Consider the following 27,474-nt stretch of genomic DNA (forward strand, 5'->3'; position numbering starts at 1 on the left):
CATGCTGACAGCAACTGGGAAGGAAAAGCAAACCACCATTTCTTCAATACCAAGCCCAGTCCCTGCTTAGAGAATTACTGACTGTGGCTTGAAGATGAAGAAGAACTTTTCCAGCTCTGACCCACATATCACTCAGTTCATGTGCATGTGCACCTTGATGTCCCCAGCCTGAGCACTCCCAAGGTACCGTGTATATTTAGCTCTAGTTTGTGGTTCCTTAATTGCTCCTGACAGTAGCACCCCGTACCTTGTGGTTTAGCGACTGCTGTCGTGGACTGTCTAATAATCAGTAATAAGACGTCACAAAATGTCATTTTGAAGTGATGACGGTCCAGAAATGCTAGACTTGAGGTGAAATTGTAACGTTGCAGCCCTGTACTCTCTTTCGTCACCGTGACTCAGTGCAGCTATAAAAGTGCCCTATGCCAGTAAAAGATCAAAAAAGATAATTGAACCGTTTTATAACCCGGCTGAGCTTTAGCCTGCCCATCTTTTAATGCAGGAAATATTTTCATGTTGTTTAAATTACCTCCCAAAAATATTCAATGTTTTTACTACCTCATTATCTGTAAAGAACTGATATTGTTCCCCCTCCTGAGCCCCCACCCCTTTTGATTTTTCTGCAAACAGCACGCGTGTGCAGGCATCCTTTGTCCACGCTGAAGCCTGTGTAGGAGCCACTTGTTTGAATGGTGGTGTCAGCACAAGGAGGGGAATGTCGTTTTACAGAAGTGACTTAATGGAGCAATATCCCACATTCATGGCAGGCACGCTGCTCCTGTAATAAATTTAAATCAGTTTATTGCCCATCACTGGCTTCCGCTATTTTATTTTAAATTCTGTAACCAGATCAAGGTCAAGGAAGCAAAAGATGAAAGGAGAAGGGGAAAGGAAGCCAGAAGAGGGGAGAGGCGGGCAGGAAGGGGGGAGCAAGACAAGGAATGGTTCAGAGCAGGGTAGCAGATTAGAGCTCTCACACTTAGAGACTGGAGGGATGAGCGTTACTCATGCAGATGAACAGAGAAGGAAAATGGGTTAGTCTTCTGGGAGTATCAGAATTGGGAGTATTGCTTGCTTAGATTTTTCTCCTTGTTTGTAATTATGTATTGGTACTATTTCTAAATACCAGATATGCTGGTGATAGTCCTTGCAAATGTATTATTCTTTTTGTAGCCAGTAGCTGAACAGAAGTACTTCTGGACTTCTGATATGCCAAAGAATTGCTGCAGCGACTGGGAATTCAGAAGGAAGGGTATCCCAAGGCTGTTCTAGAATGTGCTGCTACAAGATTTTACTGTCGTGTGTTGGTCTGAGATCAATTAAATATGCTTTTCATTTGATTTGTGCTGGAGAACAAACAGTCTGGGATCTTCAGATGCCTCTTGAGGTCGATATGTTTTCTTTCGCTGAAGGGAGTGTTTTGCTTGTGCTTAACTTTTTCCTCTGCAGTAGTGTGAAATTTCATTCTAAATCCAAATGGCCCTTACAGTTTCAGACTTCATTTATATTGTTAAGTGTTAGTTAATCTGATTCTCTCAAATAGGTATTTTTCCTCTGTCTGCAAGGGTTTGCAGTGTCGAACATGAAATTGTAGGAACAAGAAGCAGCCAAGTGTAAATGTCTGTAGATCGAGGAAGGCTCTGACAGCTGCCGTTGTGAGATTGTGGTAAGGTGCTCCAAAATTGCAGCGCTCTTCCTACCTGCGAAGCTCCACGTGAGCAAATTGCAAGTGTGGTGTGTTTTTGCATACGTGTAAGAGAAAGGAGAAGGACGATGTGAAGAAGCTGGCTGACTCCAGCAGATCCAATTATGTTGTTGATGTTTAACACCCAGAAGAAAGAAGTTGCCCTCCTTGTATTATTTATCACATATATAAAATCAATTTGCGTGTATTTGATTTAAACCTAAACTTTCCTTTGAGGTTTATAACCATTGTGTTTTTGAAGGAATTTTCGATAACTTCTCATCCTTATCCGACACTATTTATTTAAAGCAGCTTTAGACAATCGGTACCTGCACTACAGCAGGAAAGCAGAGCTATTGGCAACTGTTATTTTATGTTTCCTAGCTTGAACTCCATCCTCTGAAAATTCATGCTGTAGTTTCTGTAAAGCTTTTCTGGTGTTAAATACCTTCTCTGGGAGATTAGCTTGCTCCTGCACACTTGTAAGTGGACCCAAGTCTTTTCCACTTAAAAGAAACATTTGACAAAGTCTGTCAGGTTTAAGAACTGTGAGCAATAGTTTCCTGAGCCCAGAAAATAAAAATACAGGTTTCTTATACAAATGATCGTTTCAAAAATGCTTTCTTTTTAGTATTACAGACATTCGTTTATATCTAAACTGTGTTAGGAATTTGTTTTGAGTGGGCAGTAGCAGAAATGTGGAAGATCATATTCGTGATAGATTGCAGATAATTTGATCTTTTTTTTGAAAATTATAAGCAGGTAATTGCATTTCTGTAGAGTTTGTCTCTTGCACCTTCTGGATTCTAGAAAAACCTGACCCTAGAGAATCCTGCTGTTCATACAGAGTCTTATAATCATGAAGCCACCTCCCTTTTGCTCTCACAGATGAAAATGACAGTTTTCCTCTTTGTTTTAGGATACCTGTGATCTCTCGTATGTGGAAGGAACGCTAGCAGAAAGGTGAAAAAATGGGTGTTAAAACATTCACTCATAATTCCCCTGCTCACAGTCAGGAGATGCTGGGAAAGCTGAACATGCTCCGCAACGATGGACATTTTTGTGATATCACCATCCGCGTCCAGGACAAAATCTTCAGGGCGCACAAAGTGGTTTTGGCCGCCTGCAGCGACTTCTTCCGTTCCAAACTCGTCGGCCAAGCAGAAGACGAGAGCAAGAGCGTGTTAGACCTGCACCACGTGACAGTGACTGGTTTTATACCTCTTCTGGAATATGCTTACACAGCAACGCTCTCTATTAACACAGAAAACATTATCGATGTGTTGGCTGCAGCCAGCTACATGCAGATGTTCAGCGTTGCCAGCACGTGCTCAGAGTTCATGAAGTCCAGCATTTTGTGGAATACGCCCAACAGCCAGCAAGAGAAGGTGCTGGATGCAGGACAGGAGAACAGCGCAAACTGCAATTTTACTTCTCGAGACGGCAGCCTTTCTCCAGTTTCTTCTGAGTGCAGCGTAGTGGAAAGAACCATTCCTGTTTGCCGAGAGTCACGACGAAAGCGCAAAAGCTACATCGTGATGTCTCCCGAGAGCCCCCTTAAGTGTAACACACAAACAAGTTCCCCCCAAGTGCTGAATCCTTCAACTTCTTACCCAGAGTCCAGAAACCAACCCGTGGACTCATCCTTAGCTTTTCCCTGGACTTTTCCTTTTGGAATTGATCGAAGACTTCAGTCTGAGAAGGTGAAGCAGGCAGAGAACTCTAGGACTATGGAAATGCCTGGGCCCTCCGAGTCCAACAGAAGAATTGCAGATTACGTGACTTGTGAGAGCACAAAAGCCAATTCTCCCCTTGTGATTGAAGAAGACGTGCGTGTCAAAGTGGAAAGGTTAAGCGACGAGGAGGTTCACGAGGAAGTGTCGCAGCCTGTTAGCGCATCCCAGAGCTCTCTGAGCGATCAACAGACAGTCCCGGGAAGCGAGCAAGTGCAGGAAGATCTCCTGATCAGCCCACAGTCTTCCTCTATAGGTATGACCATTTCTGGGGTTGGATATATGTACAAATATGTGTGCCCTTGTGATTTTGTTGGAGGGAATCTGCTCTGTGTTTTTTTCATGCTTTGCTTCTGTGAAACTGCATTTTGTTTCCTTTTTTTATGAAATGGTACATATAAACCCTGGTGGGGGGATGGGACTTGGAGCTCTTTAAATAATTTTATAGAAGGCAGCTAAGAAAGGTAAGCCTCTTGGTAGACGTCCTTATTCAGAAGGGTTCGATAACCCCTTTTTACCTCTAGTTCCTGGACTGGGGAAAATAATTCTGTTTTCATTAGTGTCAAAAGGCATGATCTCAGCTGAGCTGCCACACCAAATCTGAGAGACTTGTGGCTGTAGCCACAGAGGGATAGAATGGTACTTTGCATCAGACATAAAATCTTGTATAATCATGACAGAGAGCCTTTGTAAGTAGATTTGCAAAATAAGTGGTGAAACCCTGTCATCTTAATGCCTCAGACGAAAACAAAACCACACAGTCATAATATTGAGAATCTTTCCATTTCTGTGGGATTTGGTTCTCAAGTTGCTTCTTCAAATACTGCCAATTGCTGAGAGAAACCTTTTTTCCATGAAAGACAATTTGAAGCCAGTTTTGGGTTCTTCTGGCAGGCTGTTGTTTATTAATAACTAATACTTAAAGGTTACTGTAACAATCTTTTTTTCCCCCTCTTTGTGCAGAATGCTTTTAGTAAGTCAGAAGATAGAGGTTTTGCAATACTTCTAGTTTAATTACCAAATTTTTGCCTCAGTCAGCTATTTTGCTTTCAGTTAAGTGACTTGACCTGGGCTCAGTAGAGTTTGTTTACTGAAGGATTTTTAATAAAGCCTGTTTTGTTTGAAGAGGGTAAGAATGGCAAATGTACTAGTCTGCTTCATTCAAGTAATGTATACATGAAAGGCTGCTTCAGCTAATTAAATAAATAAACTACAACACAGCAAATAGAGGTAGTCTAGTAGCCTGCATTGTTGTTTTGTTTGGTCAGCGTAAGGTCTAATCAGTGGTGTTAACTATTCAGGTAATACGCCCAAAAAAGAAATGAAAATATTTTCAATTTATCCCATCCTTCAAGATTTTATGTTGTTGTTTTTGCCCGTCAGTTTGTATACCTTGTGTTGATATTATAGATTGGTGATGCTTTTTCCAAACAAAAATATTTTATTTACTGGAGGCAAGGCTGTTTACCTTTTCTGAGAAGCAGACTTAATATCAGATTAAATATAAATCCCTAAATGTAGTTTGCCAAAATAATGAACAGATTAAAAACTAGAAGAAACAATTTGTTTGCTGGGTAGTCTCCAGGAAAAGTGGTCGTTGTTCAAGAACAGGTTTAGTTTGACTCAGTTTTTAACTCATTGTAGTAGGAACTTCGGAAGGGACTTGCCCCAGCATGGGGCGAAGGATCTTAAGGCTTTAGTGATTATAATGTTTAAACTTTAATGTCTTTTGTTGAGGATGTTAGTATAGCATGTTCTTCCTTTAAATGGCTACAGAGAGAAAAAACGCTCGCCCCAAACCTTCAAAGTACAAATCTGCTCTTCGTCCTCGCGTGTGTTTGAATTAATATTCAGTGGTCTTGGCATAACATTATTAACTGTCCTCACAATCGTTTGTCTTCACCTTTTGCTATAAGGAGAAACAGTGCTCTTGCTTTTCAGCCCAGTTCACATGTACTTAATATATGATAAGGCACGCTTTGTACCTAGAAAGCACTTTTTACCTCCCAAAGATGTATTTCCTTATGCACTAATACAAGAACAGTAAATGGAGGCAGTGAGATATGTTAAAGTACAGCTTTCTCTTCCCTGAACACATTTTCCTCCTATAATTGCATATATTTATCTCAGTGTCTTATAGTGCATTTATAAAAGCATTCTTTCTGATATAGCAAAAAGCTCTTATTCACTCTTTGGGCAATTTCAAGTATAGTTCATTTGCAATTTATTATATTTGGAAGCACTTGATAATACAGAAGGAGACGTGAAGCAGGGCCTTGATAAATAAGTCATTGTGGTTACAACAATAGCTATGTCTGAGAAGATGTTTTCATAACTCATTAACACTGTTTCCATTTGAGAGGTGAGGGCGTAAAATTAAAACAAAGAGCAGTTGGGCTTATTTTTCGGTAGACTTCAGTTAAGGATTTCATGAGAAAAGAATAAATCAAAATGGGATTAACTTTTGTGACTTTAATAGATTGATAGTTGCTGAATTTCCCAAACATAGTTTGTCAGCTCATAACAAAACTGTAAATTTTGATTCTCCTAATGTTATTTTGAAACCGATAGAGATGCGAGCTTTGTCCCATCACTGGCCCCACAGCATGGGGTCATGTTAAGACAATAATCTTTCACTTCGGTAGGGTTTCATAGAACACACTGTCCTTTATAGGGACAGCCTTTTTTGGAGACAGTACTCTCATTCTTTTTGTCAAAATAAGCACATTTTCCGCTTCTCTTTCCAGGTTTCCTTCTCTTTAGTTTTCCATTTTGTCTGACACTTGTCGTTGTATACCTAATGATACTGGATTTTCCTAGCGTGCTTTTAGAGAAGGGTTCCCAAATTCATGGTTTATCTAACTGCATTTGTTTGAACGTTGGTGCACTGAACAAAGCTCTGGGATGGTTTTGTGTATGTATTTCCCTTGCAAACAGGTGTTTGGTCTCTTTTGTGTTTCTGATTTCTCAGAGGGCTCTTGCTGTCTCAGCATCCTATCAATAAATTAAGGTGTTTTCAACAAATGTATGTATCTGGAAGATTTGGAACACAAAAGCAATGTAGAGTAGCGGGATTGAACTCTTTATTGCTCAAAGAGCCTTGAAAACTGATGAAATAGTCGCTTGAGGGAAAGGTAACATTTCTGCTTTGCAGTGTTAGTACTGGATGTGTTTTGAAAATTCTGTCTGCATTTAACATAGATTCTTTCCATTTTATAGGTGTGCCAAATACTAGCCCTTTATGGAGTTGTCCATTTTCTAGGTAATGTGTACAGAGGAAGAGCTGGAACACGTTGCTTCTGGGTTTTCTACATGATTTTCCCAAGACAATCCTAGTATCTTATCACCCAGGCAGCAGTGTCTGTCTCCCAGAGGTTTCGGAAAGCAAGCTTTATGTGTATTTACCTGCCCCCCCAACCCTTATTGAACACTTATTTGCATTAAGTTGCCCTTTTTTCTTTGCCTAGGCTCAATAGATGAGGGGGTTACGGAGGGATTGCCCACACTCCAAAGTACCTCCGGCACTAACGCTCATGCAGATGATGATGATCGGTATGTACCAACGTAGTGTGCAAACTGTTCTGCAGCAACTGCTGTGCTGTAATTAACCTACCCAGCCTTAATCCCAGGATGTTTCGTTGTTTGTACATATACTTCTCTGTGTTGATCAAAGTACAATCAGTGCCTGAAGGATCAGATGCTTTAGAAGAATGTAGGTGATGAAAGTCAGAATGTGCTTACTTGTTGCTTTTCATTTCCTGGCTATTTCCAGGCAACACTGGTGAAGAAAGATACTAATGTTTTTGCTGTTTCTTCATCACTGCTCTTTATTAATAAATAGATTAAAAAATCTTGACTGTGAAACAGGTGTGGTTGTATGCATGCTAAAGCTGGTGTAAAGCTACAAAAGCAACAGAAAGAGAACAGGTACCTCATCTTGGCTTCACCAGAGTTTTGCTATTGCCATAAACCACAGAGCAGCCAGAACAGCCTTAAATCTTTTCTCCCAAACTTTCTACACGTAGCTTCCTACCAAGATGCTGTGTGTCATTTACTGTAAATATTTAGCGGTCTTCTGCTGTGCTGGAATGAGTGATTTATTAAGGTCGTCCCTTATAAGGGAAGGCTGGCAGAGAAAGCTGAACTAAAATGGGTCTGTTTGGTCAAAGATGTATCGTGGTTCTGCCAGAGAAAAGCGATGTACCTGCGAGTGGCATACAAGGGTACACACAGCTGGTTTGACTTTTATTTCTTTGCTTTTGTGGTATGTGTCAAGGATGGCGCATAGCTAGCTATTCCCTTTCTAAGCAAAATAATTTTAAAGTAGTGACAAGCTCGCTTTTGCACAGTGTTTTGGTAGACAAGTGGGTCTGAGAAAGAAGCGTGAACCTTTGGGAGCTGTTCCAGAAAATGTGTTAAGTGAAACTCCCTGTAGAGATAACTATCAAGAGCTGCATTTTCATAGCGTGTAAAATCTTTCCTGCCTTTCTGTCTAAAACTATTGTAGGATTAAATCTGAAGGGAAAATAACTGCCTAGATAAGATTTTCTGTATGACACAGAAGATTTTATCTATCTGCTAACAAACCTCAGTGAAAAAATAATACCCAGCACTTAGGGTTTGAATTAGTAGTAGGAGCACATGTTGCATTCGAACTAATCGAGGTTTTTAAAGCTGTAATTCTAAAGTCAAGTGGCTTATTTGTTTTCAGCAGTGGATTATTTCACAAATTTCCTATAAAATTGCAGAGCTTCAGCACAAACTATGTAGAAAACTCAAAATATATACAATCCTCTTAACCCACTGAAAATTCCCACTAAAAGATCTCTTCCATGCAGAGAAGGAAAGAATATTTGCCTCAGTTTATGCCCAAATTTGAAAACAATCTCAGAGTAACAGAAGCATCAGCAAAACAAACTAGAATTTGCACATTGTTTATATAAACAATAAGGGAACTAATGGCTGTGGGGATTTATGAGAATTGATTGTACATTGCTTTATTAGCAGAGATTCTCAAAATGTCAAATTCAGTTGTGAGTGGACAATGCAAATTTCTATTGAAAAATGTGCGTTTGAGTATGTCTTTGTTATATTTCTATTCGTAAAACAGAGAAAAAGACTGTTCCATCTAAAGGTCTTTCAATATGGCATCCTTATCACTGCGGAAGGAATCATAAACATTTCAAAATTTAGAATATCTCTTGAGCTCCTGTGTTAAATAATTAACATAATTAATTGATCCTCCTCCGTAATCGACATTTCATAAACAGGGGGTCACATGTAATTGTTGTCAGCATGTCAGTATTAAAACTCCTGTTTCACAGTGAGGTCTGATATATTCTTTCTCTGATATTTTGCATTTGGATTGTAATACATTTTGTAACATAGATTTGTAATTCAGCCGTGGCTGGTTTAGCAGTTAGTGTCTGTATCAGTTCCTGGCTGCGTTTAAAAAGGAGTTGCAAAGGTTCAATTATAAAAGATCTCTGTGATCCGACATAATGAGAACCTCCACTTTTCTGAAATAATTGTTATTTACAAACTGAGAACATTTCTAGGCTCACTGAGCATTCTGGCATTTGCATTTATCAGAGTTTAGTTCTATGTAGTTCAATATGTATATAATCTCTTGGTGAAAAGAAGAGAAAATTGCAAGTAGAATATTTTAGTGTTATAGTGAAAACATTTTAAACCCATCTCTTGATTTAGCGGTTACAGAAACTCTCTGAGATGTTAGACAAATCTCAGCTGTTAAGTACCACATTTATCACAAATCTCAAGTCATGAAGTCTGAGTATATATGGGGAGAAAGAAGCAGGAGAGAAAAAATATGATTGTGCTTCAGACGTAATTTCTTCATTGTGCTAAGGTCATCAGTTATGTCACCAATAGGTATTTCAGCCTGCTTGCAGTGTAAGGATGGAAAAAGACGTGCCAGTCACTGGTAGCTTTAACCCATTTTATCTGCTTTCACCAGCCTTTCTCATAGTGAAGTTTTTATGTAGGAAAAAAACCCAAACTTTATTTTGAATTTCTTCTGGGAACACTGTCCCCAGAGCACTTCTCCTTTCTGTTTCAATTGCAGAGAAGCTGGCCGCAGTGCAGGCTTTGAGGATGAGCTAGCACAGGAAAGCTGGAAACAAAAGGAGAGCTGTGGCTCCTGATTTCTGCCCTAGCTTGAGTGTCTCCCTAGAAAGCTGTAGGAGCACAACACGCTTTTGCCTCTTCACAATCCCCTGACGCATACCAACTCCGGAGACAAAACTGGTGTTTCCACATCTGAATAGAGTAAAATCTGTTCTTTATCTAGCGATCTGCTCACAAAGAGAAACAGAAGTGCCAGAGTTTGTTGGAAATTCGGTTAGGCAAATCAGAACCAATGTTTAAAAACACCCTCATTTATTCCAAGAGCATTTGGGGAGCCATCGGTTGGCTCTTTTAGACCCGTAAGTGGCAGTGAAGTACATTCTGCTGGGTCCAGGATATCAGCTGGTAACTTCCCTCTTGCAAACATTCCCTGTAGCAAAGATTAACAGGTCTGCCAGCATCTGTCTTTTCCACAGCTCTCTGGGACCCTACTGTGTATAAAAAGAAGTGAAGGGCAATAAAATTTCTTCTTTAGAGCAAATATTATTCCAGTTCCGTGTGAGACCAGAAACCATTACTGGTTTTACAGACTGATTCGTACTGAACTCCTGCAGGAAACTCTTTTATCTTGTGTGCACTGAGAGATACCTGGTGCTCTCTCTTTCCAGATAAATCTTACCGCTGGAACTTTTGCCACTAAGACCCATAATTGTACTCAGAATTCAGATACCCAGTTCTCACAGCTGTATTGACATCCATTTGCAGAGCAGGTAGAGACAGTTAAGGTATCATTATACTTTTTTTCTCAGTACATTTCAGACATTACAGTTTAGTAAAACTAAAATTGCAGAGCAGTTCCCTGCTGCCAGTGACATCTGATCTGCCGTCAGGCTGTGAGCAAGCTGAAATGTCTATTTCAACAAAAAATATAGACCTTAATGCTCAGGAAAGGGAAACCCCAGGTAAGTACAAACTCTTATTGCTATTATGTTTGTACCAGCAGATTTGTTTTTGTTTCACTGTGCCCTTTAGCAAAGCAAGCTCCTTGCCAGAGGACTTGGATTATAACACTGCAGTTCCCTTAAACAGTTTGCAGCTAGAGGCTATGTAGGAGCAATTAGTCAGTTTTAAATAAATTACTTTGAAAGTTAAGTTGTTCCTTTATTATAGTCTGTGTGCTGTTTTTTAAGCAGAGCGCTTGAGATATTCTTATAGAGCCGATGGAATCATGGAGCAAATGTTGATTAATTAGATTAATAATTTAAACTTTGAAATATGTAATTGTAGAAACTAATGTTTGTTTGTTGAACTTGGACTGAAATGAAAATGAATCGGCTTTAATTTCATTTGTAAATATCACAGAAGCTGCAAAATACTCCTTTGCTTTCCAGTTTGCTCAGTTCTTTAAATTCTTCCTCAGGGACTGTTTGCTGGTTGTAAATCATCACTATGCTTGAGCAAATGCCCATGCCTGGAAAATAAAGTTCAGTTTGCGGCTGGTGCTCAGACGTGTTGCCCAAAGAAACAGAAGTCAGAGGTTATTCTTTGTTTTTGTTCTGGTGTGCAAAGTCAGTGACTATAAGGCTTCAGGTCAGTCATTGCTGTAGAGGCAGAGATTTCCGGCATAAATAAAGATCTCAACAGAAATGCGAAAGACCCGTCTTTTTCTTCTTCTCATACAAATGTCCTCAAGGTTCAGATTTCCACAGACGAGGCTTCTGATTTTGTTCTCTCTAGCTTGCTTGTAAATGAGTGAATTTTTTCTTTGTAGTTTGGAGAACGTTCAGTATCCCTACCAACTCTACATTGCTCCTTCTACCAGCAGCACAGAGAGACCCAGCCCAAACGGTCCAGACAGACCTTTTCAGTGTCCAACCTGCGGGGTCCGGTTCACTCGCATTCAGAACTTAAAACAACACATGCTTATCCACTCAGGTAAGAAACTGAACCGTTTCCAAAAATTACCAATTTATAGACTGGCAGAGGTTTGCTCACTGTGCGGCAAATATAATAATGCAATTCTTTTTTAATCACCTGCCAAGTGCTTGAGAATTGATTTCGGAAAGATTGGGTAGAGATATGTCTCATTGAATGCTTGTTTTGATACATCAAACCTGACTGATAGCTCTGCTCATGGATGATTAGCGTTTATGTGGACTGAAAAAAAGCTGATTGCCTGAAACTCATCTGAATAAGTCATTTTCACGGTAAAGATTTGAGATGAAATAAAGTATACTTGCCTTATTTTATTATAAAAAAGAAGCGATTTAGATGGAAATTTTTCCTCTTACATGTTATAATTGTCTGCTGTTGTTTTAGAGGAGACTTGCAGCCATAAGAAAATATTATCTCTTATGTCCTTGCATTGAAGAATGTTGTATGCCTTTGGATCTCAGAATTTGGGGATGGATTGCAGGACAACTGAATTGGTTTGATAATCAATTTAGCTACTACAGATGGTACAGGTAGCAAAAGGTTTCTTGAATGCTTTCTCTGAGTCCTGATCCCCAAACTGTTGCATTAATTTTGATTTCTAACTTAAGTACAAACTCCTAATGTCTTTGCTGTCAGTGTTTTCCAAGACTTGTCGGCATTATCTGGGACATGAAGGGAATATTGAGGGGCTCTTGCAGTTGAGCCCTAAGCCTCATGGTTTAGCATCTTCTGGTTTGAGCTTGACTTTTACCTGTGGACAGATGACCACATGATATAATAATGTGTGTTTAATACTTAAAAAAGCAAGCATTGTGGGCACGTTGGGTGTGAGATTATCCCAAGCCGGTTGCTAAAGTCTTAACTGACAGCAGACAGGCTTCAGCAAAGCATCTCTGACTGATCTGTCGACTGGCAACCCCTGGGCAAAGTTGGGAGAGAATTGAATAGCTGGTTTAGAGTAATTAGCATGCAAAAGAAACTCTCCAAACTTGTAAATGTTGAAAGTGTTTTCACATAAGCAAAATGGCTGAAGAGATTTTCCTCAAACTCTCAGAGGAAATAGATGCCCTTGGACAGTAGGAAAGCCTGAAAAGTTTTAGCTCCACAGGACAATATTCTAGTATATTAACTTGTTTTCACATGCTTAACAAGGAGTTTCAGTGTAACCTTAACTACAGCTTTCTCTATATAAAAGCCCCAATTAAAAGTTCAGCTCCCGCTTTTGAACGTAAGGAGAGTAGAGTGAAAGGCTGGTGGAATTAACAGCCTGGACTGATGCACATTCAGCCTTTTGAAAAACCCTTTTTAATTCCTTGACAGCCCTATTATGAATAAAGCTCCATATTCCAGATTGTTGGCCTCGTGTTTGGATTTCCAGACTTTCTGGAGTTCAGACTTTTTACTAAATCTTAACTTTTTGGTGATTCAGTCTTTTGTATTGTAGTAGTTCTGTTTGGATGTGATTACCTACTCTCCGCCGTGGCAACATGTTGCAGAGCTTGTATGTTTTAGGGTTTTATTAGTATATCAAATGAAAAATGAACTAGTAAGAGAATTTCTAAATTAATACAAGAAAAAACCGAGAGGCATGAACCTAAACTGTCTTAGAGAGCTGCCTGTCATGCAAAATTGCTGAAAGTTCTTGTATAGAAAGGTTCCCACGCAGTATAAAGGCTGCTACTTCACCCTTTTATCACCGTTCCTGCTGCATTACAGGGGCATCCTTGTGCGCACGGTCCCCCTGCCAGAACACTTCTCTGAGGCCAAAGGCAGCCAGGAAAAGGCGTTGCAATTAAGGGTAGTCTGATAATTGAATTGTTGGGAACCAGTCTGGCACAAGAATCTCCCAAGATCAAAGGGATTCAAAGATGGTTTGAAATGACTGCTGCATCGGATACTTTTTGGCTGTGGCTCAGCATCTTAACTGGAGTATAATCCGTGGAGGTTTATGTTCATTTTAAACAGAGGGGAAGAAGACATGTAAGAATTATGGACAGGTCACATTGTTATGAAATTTATTGGCAGCTAGTTCTGAGGGAGTGTAGCTCTGTTCTAATTGTTTCTGCCATTCTAAAGTTAACCAGAGAATTTTTTCCTAAAGCAGCACCTTGCTGTGACTGGCCACAGCTGCTCTCTTTTTGCTGCTAGAAATCTGGAAGGATTTTGCCAGTGACCTCTCATTACAAAAGGTGAATGTTTTTTTTTTACTCTCTCTTCTGCAGGCATTAAACCATTTCAGTGTGACCGCTGTGGGAAAAAGTTCACCCGAGCTTACTCGCTAAAGATGCATCGCCTGAAGCACGAAGGTAAACGCTGTTTCCGGTGCCAGATATGTAGTGCCACTTTCACTTCCTTCGGGGAATATAAACACCACATGCGGGTTTCCCGGCATATTATCCGCAAGCCTCGGATTTACGAGTGCAAAACATGTGGCGCCATGTTCACCAACTCTGGAAATTTAATCGTTCACCTGAGGAGCTTGAACCATGAAGCGTCAGAGCTAGCAAACTACTTCCAGAGCAGGTGAGGTGCACAGCAAAAACCTAACAGGGAAACTTGCTTTTTTTTTTTTTGCCTTTTTTTTTTGTCTTTTTTTTCCTCTTAAATCATCTTCCTGCTTTCAGGGCAGCCTGCTGTGCTTCTCAACAGGTTGCCAGCTAATTTCAGTCAAATTCATTCTTGCGCCATTATCTGTTATATCTGGTCTGTCTTACGGTGTCTAAGGTATATAGGAGGGCACTGACGAACCGAGCGATGTGCAGAAGCTGCTTTTGGGCTACCTCATTTCTCTTTTCAGTAGTATCCGTGGGCAGCCTAATGGTGTTAAGCCATAGCATTCTATGCTGTAGTATCTGTGGAATTCTAGAAATGATTTGCTATTCAAAATCTCCTACATATCCAGTTCACTTACATAGGGAATAGACATGTGGCTTCATTTTAAGTATTTGCTTGATGGTGGGTGTTGTGGAAAGATTGCACGACTCCATACCTTCTTTTTTTTTTTTTAATTTTCTAGGTTACATATTACTAAATGATCAGACTAATAGGGTTTGAAATAGTAGGGGCTAGTTGGACATTCCTTGTTTATCAGGGCACAAATGACTTGGCATATCACACAAATGCACTTTGCTAAAGACTATTTAAAGTGTTCTGAGGCATGAGACTAGCCCTGTAGTCTCATTTTGGAATAAATGTTTGTAACCGTTGCAATTTGAGATAGAAAAACATGAAAGTAGATGAGGGAAGCTGGAGGAAGATAGATCTCACAGCTCTTAAATCTATACAGAGGACGCAGCTTGGTGTGTGTAAGTCATCTGTCTTCAGAAGCACAAAAGAAATGTTTTGTAAATGTTACAGCAGCTACAGTACCATCCCTTTGATTTCTAGACATTACGCTTTTTCCCCTACGAATCATTTCAGCATTTTGTTCTATTTCGTTATCTCAGAAGTGATGTAGGATAAAAAAATTGCAAAGCAGACCAGGAAAGCCAGTCACTGTATTTCCAACAGAATATTGTTTAAAAGTACAGAAGTTTCGTGTCTCTGGGTTTACACAGTTCTTGTTCTTAGCACTTGTGCCAACACTAGAGTGAAAGTTCTAAGGGGTGATGCCATGATTGTCGTAAGCACTTCATTGTTGTCATCAAATTAAAGTATATGATTTTAATTATCTATAAGCCTTCCTTTAGTCTGAATTTACAAACACTAGGTTTAGCATCGTTGATTGTGGATTTGGATTTGAAGCAGTGAATGCTGCTGTTGTTGAAAAGGACTGCTTTGGAACCAAAGCATATAAACTTGCATATATGTAATAGATAATGACTTGCCTCAAGTACAAACCTACACGTCTGGTGCTGAAAATTTGCAAAGACATTTTATCTTTGTTATGTGCTCATGCTCTGAAAATACTACTGGAGAGTTTGGTAGATTTTCTGTGGATACACTCAGCCGTCAGTTGGTAAGAGCAACGGAACGGTTGTCCAGAAAGGACTGAAATGGGAAGGAAGTGCAATTCTCTTCTTTCCACAGTGATACGTGTCAACATCACGAAACACCGCTGCAGCTGGCAGCCTCCCTGTGCTTTCAGCAGAACCCTTGCTTCCCCTCCTCATGCTTCTGTTTACAGCCTGTCCACTCTGAGAGGAGTGCTGCTGCTGGTTCGTGGGTGGATCTTATCTCAGTGGAGGAAAAGTCCCGCATCTTTGCTGGTGCTGAACTCCTTCTTGTTTCTGTTTTTAAAGGCTGAGTGCTCCCTTTTTTCAATGAGGTTTTCAGTGCCCTAAGATGTTCCAGGCATTAACTTTCCTTCTCATCAAGGTGATACAATCTAAACAATAAAAGGTTGCTGTGTAGGCAATATGGATGCACAAGAATGCCAAAGAGATGCCTTTGAATACGTTCTTAGTGTGTTTGAATGAGAACCAGGTTCTAGTGCTTAGTGAAGTATGTCTCTGTGATGATCTTAGAGCAATGTGAAATGCATATCTTTGTTCTCTGTGCAATGCAGTGTGTAGCCTGTGTGATGTAACTGATAGAGTGATATCGCTGATGTTTGTCTGCGAAATGACATTTCTCTTCTGTCCTTTGCCCCTCTTTTAGTGACTTCCTAGTACCGGACTACTTAAACCAGGAACAAGAAGAGACCCTCGGGCAGTATGAGCTAGGGGAGCATGGCTTTGAGAGCAACTCTTCTGTCCAAATGCCTGTCATTTCACAGGTCTCGTCAACTCAGAATTGTGAAAGCACTTTCCCTTTGGGGTCTCTGGGTGGGTTGGCAGAGAAGGAAGAAGATGTGCCAGAGCAGCCAAAGACTAATGCCACTGCTGAGGCAGCCACAGGTGACCCTCCGAAACCGGAGCTGTCATCTATTACTATTGAATAATTCATGGTTTGGTTTCATTTTTGTTCTTTGGAAAGTGCCTGTGTTTGGTCCTGTACATTTTAATTTAATTTTTTTTAAACAAAAGTGGGGAGATTTTCCCTTTTTACTTTGTAAGCTACGCTTTAAACAGAAAACTGCGACAGATGTTACATTATTTTTCATGACTGAATGATCACTTCTGTGAAAATATTTAAGACTGAATGCACAAAAAGATCTTGTCAGAACATCATGGAAGCTGTGATACACTTCTAAAGAAGAACAACTGATTCAGATCACTTTAACTATTTCTTCTTCCACAGTTAGAGCAGCTCATTAAGTTTCTCTTGCTTCTGCAGACCCTCTGGTTAAGGGAAGGAAATCAGAGGAAACCTTTTTAAAATGACAAACAAAAGGATGCATTGGGAATCATTATTGAACAGTTTTGTCTAGTTATGAGTGGATGCTTTAATCTTCTGCATAAAAAAATGACACTTCCTATCTCTGTGCCTGCTGTTTTCAAAGCGCTTACTGTAACCCTTTTCTTGGAAATGGTAAGCATTTTTGAAATGAGCAGTCGTACACTTTTTAAAAACACTTCGTCCCTTTTTCATCTCAGATGAATCAGTTTTGACAAACCAAGTGATGTCATGCCAGGTATTCCTACTTCTTATATTCCACTCCTTTTAGAAACTGCTTGGTCAAATAGCCTGTCCAGATTTGCCCATCTCCAAGGTTTGGCGTGGAAATACCGCGGTCAGGAAAAGTCTAACAATGCATGATGAATTGAGGATGATAGAAAAGTATATATCCGTGCAAGCCTGACAAATATCTCATGACTGAATCTTTCTGTAGAAGGGGAACCACGTCTGAAAATGAAGGTTTTCCCAAGCTGGAATTCTTAAAATCGTGGCCAGATTGTTGGCAGTTCTCGTCACTTCCCCCTGTTATATATACAGTATTTTTACTAATCTCCAACAGCTAGCTAGAAGGAGTTTACAGATGGGAAAAAATGAGCTCTTTTGTGTGTTATTGCACCTTCTTTTTTTGTTTAGACATATGCATGTATAGTTTCTGAGATTTTTATTAGTCTGTTTTGGACAAAACAAGCAATTTATTCTCTTTAGAGGCCAACTTTCTAACCCAACAGGGGGTTGTTTACAAAAAGCCTATATAGCAATGATGAATTGTTCCTGTTTCAAAACATTTTAAATCCTTGCCAGCTCGGTTTATTAAAGGCCATTACTCCAGCTACATACACGGCTCAAGTAAGCAATAAATTGAAAGATCTGCAATTTCATTTTTCCATATTTAGACAAAGCTGCAAATTTAGGGTGTGGGATTTTCAGAGCAGTGTTTTGTCGAGGCTGTTTGGGCTATAGTACTGCTTTGAAACCTAAATTAGGAAATACGTTAGGAGGTTTGTGATTTTTCTTCTTCTGAAGTTAACTCAGTGTTTAATGCCAAATGCCTATCGCCTACAGATGACATGCTGAGCGAGTAGGTATTACTTGATCTTAGTATTCCAAAGGCATGATATACTCCCTTAGTTTTGAATCTTGTGTTTTTAATTTGTTGTTTTCTGTCCGGATTTGGTTTATGCAAACATGAGGAGCAAATGAAACCAATAGGAAAGGTTGCTCCTGAAGAAACAGAAGACACAAAAGTCAAATTATACTGCAAGATCAATTTGTATTCAGTTAATTTAGGCAGCTCTGATACTCTGCAGGTCTGAGTTGTTTCTACTAATAGCCAGCTTTTGTAAGGAAAAAAGATTATTGCCCTTTGGAAAGAGCTTAAAGGGTTTCAGTGACTTTAACCATTTTTCTCCACTGTGTTTAGGTAAAAAACACACATTTTAGTTAAATAGGGTGAAAACAGTTGGAATTTAAGTCCTTTCCAAGTTACTGGAATGAAGTTTCTCTACCAGATCCAAAGGGTGTTTGAGAAACATGCTGCAAAGAAGTTCTCTGCTACAATTCAGTCTTGTGTGTCTACCTTTGTAAGTCTTCTTAAAAGGGCTTGAAGGAGAAATTCTTTTTTTGGCTTGCTGTACTGTGAATTAGTCCAGTGTCTGTTGATGGGCTGAATTTAAAGACCAGTTCTCTTCCACTGCTGATTTCTATAACTGAGAAGCCAGTGAGACAAGAAAATGCCTTTTGCTGAGTTTTATCCTGAATTATAGGGCTGTGACGCTGAACTCAAATACATTATTTTCTTTTTTTGTAATAAGTCTTTCCAGGTATATGAGAATCCTTTGTGATTCATGTAGTATAAAGTACTTACACAGAAACACTTTCCCAGACGGTACAGATGTAACAATTAAAGGTGGTCAGATACAGATGAACATAATCTTATGTTAGAATCTGATAATTTTCACCCATTAGATACTTTGCCAAACAGTTTATTGGTGAGGAGATATGCAAATACAGAATAGATTTATCTGGATATTGGATTTTTAATACTTAAAATTTTATGTCAGAAGGCAAACCAAAGAGAAACAGGGAAAAAAAGTTAAAAATACTTTGTAGCACGAATCTGTTCTTCCTTGAAAAGAAATGAGTATCATTAACTGTTAACACCTTGGTACAAGGCAAGTCACGGGTTTCATTGCTTATTGCACTGTGTTACACATTATCTTTCCAACCCTGTAATCTCTCTGTAACATCTTAATTTAGTTCTCACTTTTCAATCTGATTCGACTGCAGGAACAATAGAGTTCCTAGAGGATTTTTATTTGTTTGGTTGGTTTAGGGTTGGGTTTACTTGTTAACATTTTCCTGTTTGTAATTGTTTCTTGTTAATATCTCTTTTCTCCATAGAAGTGAGCACAGATTATGTACCAATATCATTTTATTTCTTCTCCCTAACTTGTTGGAAGTGTTCAGTTCTTTGACATACTGGTGTTCTTCACAGGAGAGATGTAAAAACATAGGACATTTTAAAACTGTCTCTGTTGCTAGTATACTTAAATTCCAAATTGAGCGAGATAGATATGTAACTAAGCTAGAAGAAACTCACCTTAGACTACACCTGGGATTAAACCTAAAGCATAGATTTATTTCAATATATTATCCGAGGGTTTTGAGCTCTGGCCTGCATTTTCTTTTTTCTGTAATTTTTTTTTCCTTTAAAATATTTTTTTCCTCCAAAACCCCCCTCATTATTTGGTATGCATTTTTATTTCTGCTTGGCAAGGATCACAGAATAGTTGAGATTGGAAAGGACCTCCAGAGATGATCTAGTCCAACTCCCATGCTCCAAGTGGAGTCAGCGAGAACAGGTTGCTCAGTCCAGGCAGGTTTTGAATATCTGCAAAGATGGAGACAAAGATTGGTATGTTTAGATGGAATTTCTTGTATTTCAGTTCGTGCCCCTGACAAAAGTCTGTCTCCATCTTCTTTAGCCCCTTCTATCTGGTAGTTTCACACATTGATAAGATCCCCCCATAGCATTCTTTTCTCCAGGCAAAACAGTCCGAGCTCTCAGCCTGTATGGCAGATGCTCTGGTCCTTTCGTCATCTTCGTGGCTCTTACAAGTTGTTCAGAATTTCTTCCAAATAGCTAGAGGTATGACCCGTTGCAGCAGTTTCTTTGTCAACGAGTCATCTCCAGATTCATTCACAAACTGATTTATGTCTCGCTTTTGCATATCCTTTTCCTGTGTGGCACCGATCTTTGCACTGAGTGGAAAATCCTTTCCTCACCCATTTATTTTGCAAGCAGAGTGCCTTCACTACTGCAGAACCAGCAAGGTTCTGCCGTATGCCAGGGACCCGGATTCTCGGAGTCTGTGCAGGGTCTTTACTCCTTGCATATTGTGTAGAGCAGTACGTCTGATGGGAGCAATGGGAAAGGAAAGGATAGCTTTGCTCCCGATTTAATGTGGTGTTTTGGGAGAGGGGAAAAAATTCAGAAGTTTTCTGTTTCCCCACAAATGGAAGATAAAAAGAAGGGATGTTTTAGCTGTGCGGGAGATTTGGACAAGTTGTTAAGGGTTTGTTTTGTTTTTCGACGCAGACACGTAGCACAACTGCCCTGGAAATCCATGGGGATGCCTACACATTCGGCAAATTAAGCTCCCCGTCAGAACTGCTTGTCACTGTTCTTACACCACATTAGAAAAGATGTGTGTTCCTGATGATTTGTCTGTCTTACTACAGTTTGAGATCAGTTGTCAGGCTCGCAGATACTATGGTCAAGTCTCTCATACTGAGAGATGAGTAGGTTATTGAAAATGGTTCTGGGTTCACATGTATCTTGAGTCTAAAAGGTGTGAATTTAAGCTTTTTTTAAAAAGTAATAGCTGCCAATGCAGTAAAATATATTTTATAAGACTATGATCCCTATATGTCCCTTACGGGATGGAATTTTATTGTTTTTAAGCTATGGTTTAAAGTTTTTATATGAGGGCTTCAGTCGCTTCTTGGTTGCTGGCTTTCCCCTCCAGCCCCAGGATGTAGGAGCACTTGAGACTATTGCCGGTCTCTCTCTGAGACAAACCATGAAGCATTTTGTATGCAAATAGAACGGGAGCTTTGTGCACCCTGCAGGGATGGAGAAAACACAGATGTAGGAGCCCCCGTTGCTCCTACATCCATTGCAACTTCCACACCATCAGAATATGGAAAAAAGCTAATTTTCATTCAGATCGATTATGTTTGAGTTTTGCTTACAAGGTGAAACCCGGTTTTGGAGGGTTCTCATCTCCAGTTATGGACATAATAAATTCCATAGCATCTCGATGACAGATAAGAGGGTTCAAGGCCAGACGGTGCCTCGGCCACGTCAGAGGTCCCTACTAAACAGAGTCGGTTCAAAGTGTTTTGAGGAAATGTACCATAAAAAACCAAATGTGAATTCTTTTAATGCAACAGTACTTAACTGCTCTGGGTTTTTGTTAACTCGATGTGTGCTATCACAGTAATTCAGTGTCCCACAGGTCTCACCTAGAAATCTGGTTGCACTAAAACAAAAAGCTGAATGAGTTTCTGGTGCTGCCAGCCTGTGTGGCAACTGTACCTACAGTCTTCCTGAGGGTTGCTGAAGTCCCCAGAGGAGTGATTTTGTTTAACCATTCGTTTAGCTGATGCATGCTTTTGATATTCTGACTTATAGCCCTGGCTACACAAAGTTCTTGGACAGCTTCTTTGCCCTACTCCTGCAGTGCCTTCACTCTAGGTGCTGCCCTATGGTGAAACCCCGAAGAGGGAAAAGAGTAAGCTGGAGGAAAAAAAAAAAATGTGAATTAAATTATTGTTGGGCTTCTTTGTACATTTTAGTAACAGTGAAACCCCCTTAACTGTGCCAGTCTCCGGTCACCAGCCGTATATCCAGTCGTCATCTCATCCACAGTACAGCTTCTCTTGTTGATGCTGGCCACAGCTAGATTACTTGGCATGTTTATTGACTTAACAGAATTGTTTTTTGGTTTTTGGTTTTGTTTTTTAATGTATACGATGTTTAAATACACTTCACATTTTATATAATACTATCTGGCTATTAGTATTTTTCAGGAACCATAGTTCTTGGTGGCTATATATATTTTTGTGACTTTTTTTGTAAACTAAGTGCCGTTTCAACGTTACAATCATTTTTAGAGTTATTGTAATCAATGTGAATATCATGTTTTTTCAAATCTGTTCTGAGCCTGTAGTGTTTGCTTTGTGATCATATGTGTAATGTATATATTCTGTATAGTTACATTGTATTGAAATACTAGCTTGTTTGATATAAGAGAAGTATGTATTGGGTACCTTTTTGCTAGCCTGGTTGTTTAATCTTTAAAAAAAAATGTTCTAAAATACAAAAAAAAATCTCCAAACTGGTCCCATTATAGGTCAAAATTAAGGGGGGGAGAAAAACTAGTTTTGAGTGTCTTTGGATAGAAACATGAAGCTAAGATTTTTCATTAAAATATTAATGTTTTATGGAGTATATCTTTGCTTTGTGTCGTTATTTAACTATACCAGAGTTTGTCTTACAGTACAAAAGACTGGCTTTGACCTTGTGTAAGAAGGTGCAACTCTGTTGCTAGTGCTACATTCTCTTACAACTTTTGCTTATAATTACTCTCAAAGTAGTTGAGTATGAGGAGTCCTCACTGTTGCTGAAGCTGTCATTGGGAGGAAGGTAGTTTAAAACAAAATAAGTTTAATAAATGATTGGAGACGTTACATGAGTAAAGAGTATTAAGAATAAAGTACACATTTCTGTTTAATTTTCCATTGTATATTACAATGCCTTTTGTTAATGTTCTCTTTTAGGCTGTATTCTGCAGAAGCGGTGGGGCCATCTTTTGAACAGGGTTTTATTGATGGAAAGCCAGCCAAGAAATGAGCCTAATCAAATTAGTCAAAGGAGAAGATGTTTAAAAAGGACAGTAGACAGAGTCATTGCGATCGCAGCTGTGAGCATCAGAATAGTCATGAAACAGCCTAGAGTTATGGGACTTAAAATACAGCTCTGCCGTTTCTGGCAACCCTTGCAATTAAATTAATTTGCCTCCTACAGACCCACCTGTCTGACCGAGCTGGAGTGCTGGCTGGATCAACACGTAGCTAGGGCACAGGTAGGAAAATGGAAGTTTTGTAACTGCTTGGCTGAAATGATTATGACTCTGCCCGGTAGCCTATGTGAGTAACAAGCAGGCTGCTGTGATTAATACACTAGCGGTCAAATTGTGTTCAGCAGCTGACACGGGAGTGAAAATGAAAATGGAAAAGCATTCCATGGTGCAGAGTAAGCAGCCACAATGAACCCTGGATGGAGGGGTTTGAGAGGTTTTAAATTCCGAGTTCTCATTTTCCAGAGGACCTTGCGTAGGGAGAGAAGTATTTTATCAAAAGCGTAATTGGAAGAGGGAACGTATCTGGTGAAGGCTTTGGAGAGAATGAAAGTTTGAGATGTAAAGGCTTTGACTCTGTCGGTCTCCTGTAAAAGCAAGAATTTTTCTTCTTTGAAGACAGACAGACCCAGTTAGAAGTATGCAGTGATGCTTAGCAGACCATTGCAGATCTACAGCCTGTATGACTGTGTATGAACATACAGTATCCTAAAGCTAAGGCAAGACTGCTAAAATGCGTACCTTTGATGGATATCGAGGTTCAGACTTGGGACTCGAGCGGATTTTTCCAAAGCACAACCATATGTTTAAGTTCAGTTTGAAACAAGAATTTTTTAGACGTCCTTAACAAGGCAAATGTACACTGTTTAAGTTATTTTGTGGCTTCCTTATAGTGTTTAAGCATTTTATTTCTGACGGTAATGAAGTACTGTTTCTTTTGCCCAGAGGAGAGCGGCTGAGATGGGATTGCACTCATAGCTACCGAGAATGTAGTAGAGCAGGGAACTGAGTTCTCCCAGGGCTTACTGCACCATTCCTCCGTATGTGATATCCTGGTGAAAATGAAGCTGCTAAGAGAAACCTGGCTTGGATTATGTCTGAAGTGCTTTTCACAAGCTGCTTGTGCATGCTGCATCTCCAGAGTCCTGAGCGTAACTGTCATCACCGTTCTTAGAGCAGAGATTGCGGTGAGACCGTGAGCAAGCAGTGAGGGTAAGTGTGTACGTGTTAGAGCCTCAGTTACAGCTCAGAGACAGTGGTTTTCAGTCATTCTGATTTTTTGGGAACTCCTAACACTTTTTTCAGACATACACTCTGGAATAGCAGATTGGCACTTACTGATAGTAGCCCGGATTTTCTTAGTCAGCTTTCACGAATCCTTTTAGAAATAGGGCACAGACACCCGGAGTGAAAACTAAAACTGTCTTTGCAAGCAGCCTTGAAGGCTCGAGTTAATTGCCCTTGATCATGAGTTGCCTTTGTCTCAGTCACAAGGTCTCCTGGTGAAGATTAGAGAGCAACTCATGGGGCATCTATTTGTGTATCTCACTTGAACCTTTGATTGTTGAGATTTGAACTCTTCTATCTAAATTTTGAAGTTAATGACCTCAACATAAGAGCAGTGCTTTGCTCAACTGTTTGTTAATTTTTTGCTTGGCTGTGCCACCATCGGTGACTCTTAGGCACCCCCCATTTCAAATACAGCTGATTGGAAGTGGGAGTGTCCTGGAGAATACATCCGCTGCATCTGGCTAAGCTGCATTCCCGGTCTTCCATAGATGCTCAGGCCCTGTTTTGTAACACTCTCATAATTTAGAAGATAACAATTTTTTTTTTTCGCAAAGTACTGCTTGTCCCCTGCGCACACAGGCGCGCGCACACTCAGAATCTGTATGTGCTCATTCAGAAGGAATTTTGAACAACGACCGTACAAAAACATCGATTGACCAACTCTTTCCTTGCTGCTTCCCTACAGAAACAGCTGGTATCGCTGTCTTTTTCTCTGTTAATTCTCATCGGATGAAACAGGTTACTCGCTTAAGCCTCCAGCAGGAACCTTGCTTTGCTCTTCTGTTAGCCCTTACAAACTTACCGTGAGTTCGGAGGGAAAAGGAGAGGCACGGTTTCCTGCAATCTGTGCTCATCTCTAAAAAAAACTTCTCCACGGTGAGGCAGGACTTAAGATATTAATTGTAAGGAACCAGATATTTTGTGGTCTTGAGAGGGGTTTTTTTAGACAGGAGGAGTGTTGATGGTACTTCAGTATATTTTTCCCTCTAGTTTTTTCTCCTTGTTTAGGTATGAAGGGACATTGAATAAGTATGGGCAGTATTTATTTACACCAAAACAAAGCACAGTCTGTAATTATTTGTTGGCTTAAAGCATTTACGTCTGCAGTGCAGTATAGCTTTCAAGCTACCTTGGGCCCAATATAGCTGTGAGAACGCCCCTGGCATTCGTGCCTCTAGAAGGACAGAAAACTAATGGTAAAATGGATCATCTGAATTCTCTGGAGGCAGGGGAGAAGTCTCCCGGGTGAGTACAGCTCTGAGTCAAAGGGGAATGGCCAGAAGTGTTGGGAGAGGAGCAGGGAAACCACGAGGTGTTTGGGGGCCGGCGGAGGAGGTGACTCTCGATTCCAGGATCATTTTTGTGTCTGTAAGTGAAGAAGATGTTTTGACACACACACAAGAAGAAACGTTCCCTCAGGGTTTGATGCTTCATCACTGGAGGGTAACAGTCCACTGGCTTCAGAAGAGCGAGGTAAATGACAATCTCAGTCCACTTAAGCATTTACATAGTCTGCCTTTCCAAAAATGTGTTTAAATCGCTCCTTAAGAGCTTACTCTTTTTTTTTGCCAATTGCTTCCCTGACTCAGCAGAGTGTATTTTATAGCCTGTGTATTAATGGGGTGCACAGGGCTGGTTTTGGAGTTTATGTGCATAAACAGACCCTCGCACTGTGTAAAACAAAACTGGAGAGAAAAGACACCAAAGCCCAGGACTAATAGGCAACAGAGCTCAGAAAACCAAAACATCTCTCCAGGGCAGGACTTCATCTTCCCACAATTTAAACAAGAAAAATAACAAAAATCCTAACAAAACCTTTTATATAACTTCAGTGTTGCAGTGATCGGTTTCAGGGTTGACGTGACAGCAATTATAAACAACAGTTATGCAACTGCCTCGTTGATTGAATTGAAATTAATACAGAGGAAGAAAGAGCCAAACAAAAAGAAATGGCTTTGGGTTGACTGGTTATGTTTTAAATAAATAAAAAAGTGCTCCGGTCATCCTCTTTTTCAGAAGTGAGTGCAAGCCCAGGGTGAAAAATCTTGATGAACAGACAAAGTGAATTGCTCTTTCAGGTTCTATTTGTGTTAGAGGCAGAATTTTGTTTATCTTCTAAGGCTTACAGCTCCTTGGGTTTTTTTAATCTGTCAGTGAGGTAATTCAATATTTTAATTTTGCTCGAGTTCCTTCTACTTTAAAACTCTTTTTAAAAAAAACAACTTTTTAACACGTTGTGTCATTGGGTGTTGTGCTTCCAGAGTCACTGATTCACGCCATCCGAGGAGAAGGCCCACAAACACGTGTGCCTACACATTATTTCCTCCGCTCGCCATCTGGCAGGCGTTCAGATGTTTTTGAGCGGAACTGGAGGCAACCTGGCTGCTGCGCATTGCGCGGGCAGCGTCTGGTGTCTCAGAGAGCAATGCTTCCTTACAGTGAATACTGTTTGAATTCATGTAAAGAAAACTCTGGGCAATTCTTGGTCTAGCTGGCTGTACTGGCAAAGCCTGAGTCCTGCCTGTGTTGCACAGGAGCGGTGCAGAGCTCATTTTCTGTGATCTGTCTGATCGAGGCAGGATGCAATTACTGTTCAGTACCCTTAATGGTTTTGGGCAGACATGAGCCAACCTCCTGGAATTAATTTGCCGTTGTGAGGTAGGTGTATAAAACAATGCTAGGGTGGATCTCTTATCAAAGAAATCCTGTTCCTTTTCTGTTTCTCCACGATTTCTCCTGTTGAGTCCTACTGCAACAGGTTCAGTGAGAGAGGAGTCAAGCAAACCTGCAGAATACAGCACATCCGTACACGCCTGCTCAGCTGTGATGAGCCTTTTGCTGGATTCCCTGCCAGGTCTGCCACAACTAGACGTTGGTCTGTGCAATCATCTCGTTGTCCTTGCTTGCCTTTCCTGCTTCCTTCCTTCCTTCCGTCTGTTGCTGTGGATTCTAAGGGAGCAAGGGAAAAGTGAAAGCTCGCATGGCCTCTGACATCTCTCCAAGCTAGAAATAAAGCACTGCGAGGTTAAATTTTATGTTTTGCTTAGCCTTCACCTCTGGAGACATGAAAAGAATTACAGGAGCTTGATCTATAGCGTGGCTAGGCAGCTGTGATGGGTGCTTTATTAAAGTCCATAGCAATCAAGCTAACACAAACCAGAACCTTTCCCTGGAGCTTTATGTCACCCTTTAAAAAGTGATGGATGTTTTGCAGCAGGAGTGGGGAGAAATCAGTAGGTTAGGTCAAACTGCACAACGTGATAACCAGAACAATTAATAGCACTTGATGTGAAATAGCAAGCTCTTGGCTCCTCCAGGATTATATGGTTTATAATCCAGGACAGATTGCCTTGGAAGTATGGCTCTCATCAAAAGAGTGGCTGCAGAGCCCTCGGTAGAATAAAGCTGTTCCATGGAGATGATCCTTTTCGCTGTCTGTGATGCCCTAAGTAGTTTTTTTGCTACTGGTTTTGCCCCTCTTTGTCTCAGTGCTGTGGGAGCAGTGCAGCTTTGGGGGAGGGAACTGGCTTCCTTTCTTTCC

At 40.2% G+C, this 27,474-nt stretch overlaps 1 protein-coding gene across 1 annotated transcript; it reads left to right on the plus strand.

Annotated features, from left to right (window-relative positions):
* Positions 1 to 2,655: 2,655 nt before the first annotated feature.
* ZBTB44 (zinc finger and BTB domain containing 44) lies at positions 2,656 to 16,797 on the plus strand. The gene is made up of 5 exons (XM_010084170.1): positions 2,656 to 3,673; positions 6,885 to 6,969; positions 11,276 to 11,439; positions 13,662 to 13,962; positions 16,039 to 16,797. The coding sequence occupies exons 1-5, from the start codon at positions 2,656 to 2,658 to the stop codon at positions 16,319 to 16,321; spliced, it is 1,851 nt and encodes a 616-aa protein (XP_010082472.1). The 3' UTR covers positions 16,322 to 16,797.
* Positions 16,798 to 27,474: the final 10,677 nt, after the last annotated feature.

This window comes from Pterocles gutturalis, unplaced genomic scaffold (genome assembly GCF_000699245.1).
Source record: "Pterocles gutturalis isolate BGI_N339 unplaced genomic scaffold, ASM69924v1 scaffold31660, whole genome shotgun sequence".
Taxonomy (NCBI): Eukaryota; Metazoa; Chordata; class Aves; order Pterocliformes; family Pteroclidae; genus Pterocles; species Pterocles gutturalis.

Bases quoted from the DNA above. Each gene is read 5' to 3' on its own strand.
- ZBTB44 (XM_010084170.1), top strand. From the start codon at position 2,656: ATGGGTGTTAAAACATTCACTCATAATTCCCCTGCTCACAGTCAGGAG. The intron at 11,440-13,661 runs GTAAGAAACTGA...TCTCTTCTGCAG, and splicing joins ACACATGCTTATCCACTCAG to GCATTAAACCATTTCAGTGT. The intron at 13,963-16,038 runs GTGAGGTGCACA...CCCCTCTTTTAG, and splicing joins GCAAACTACTTCCAGAGCAG to TGACTTCCTAGTACCGGACT.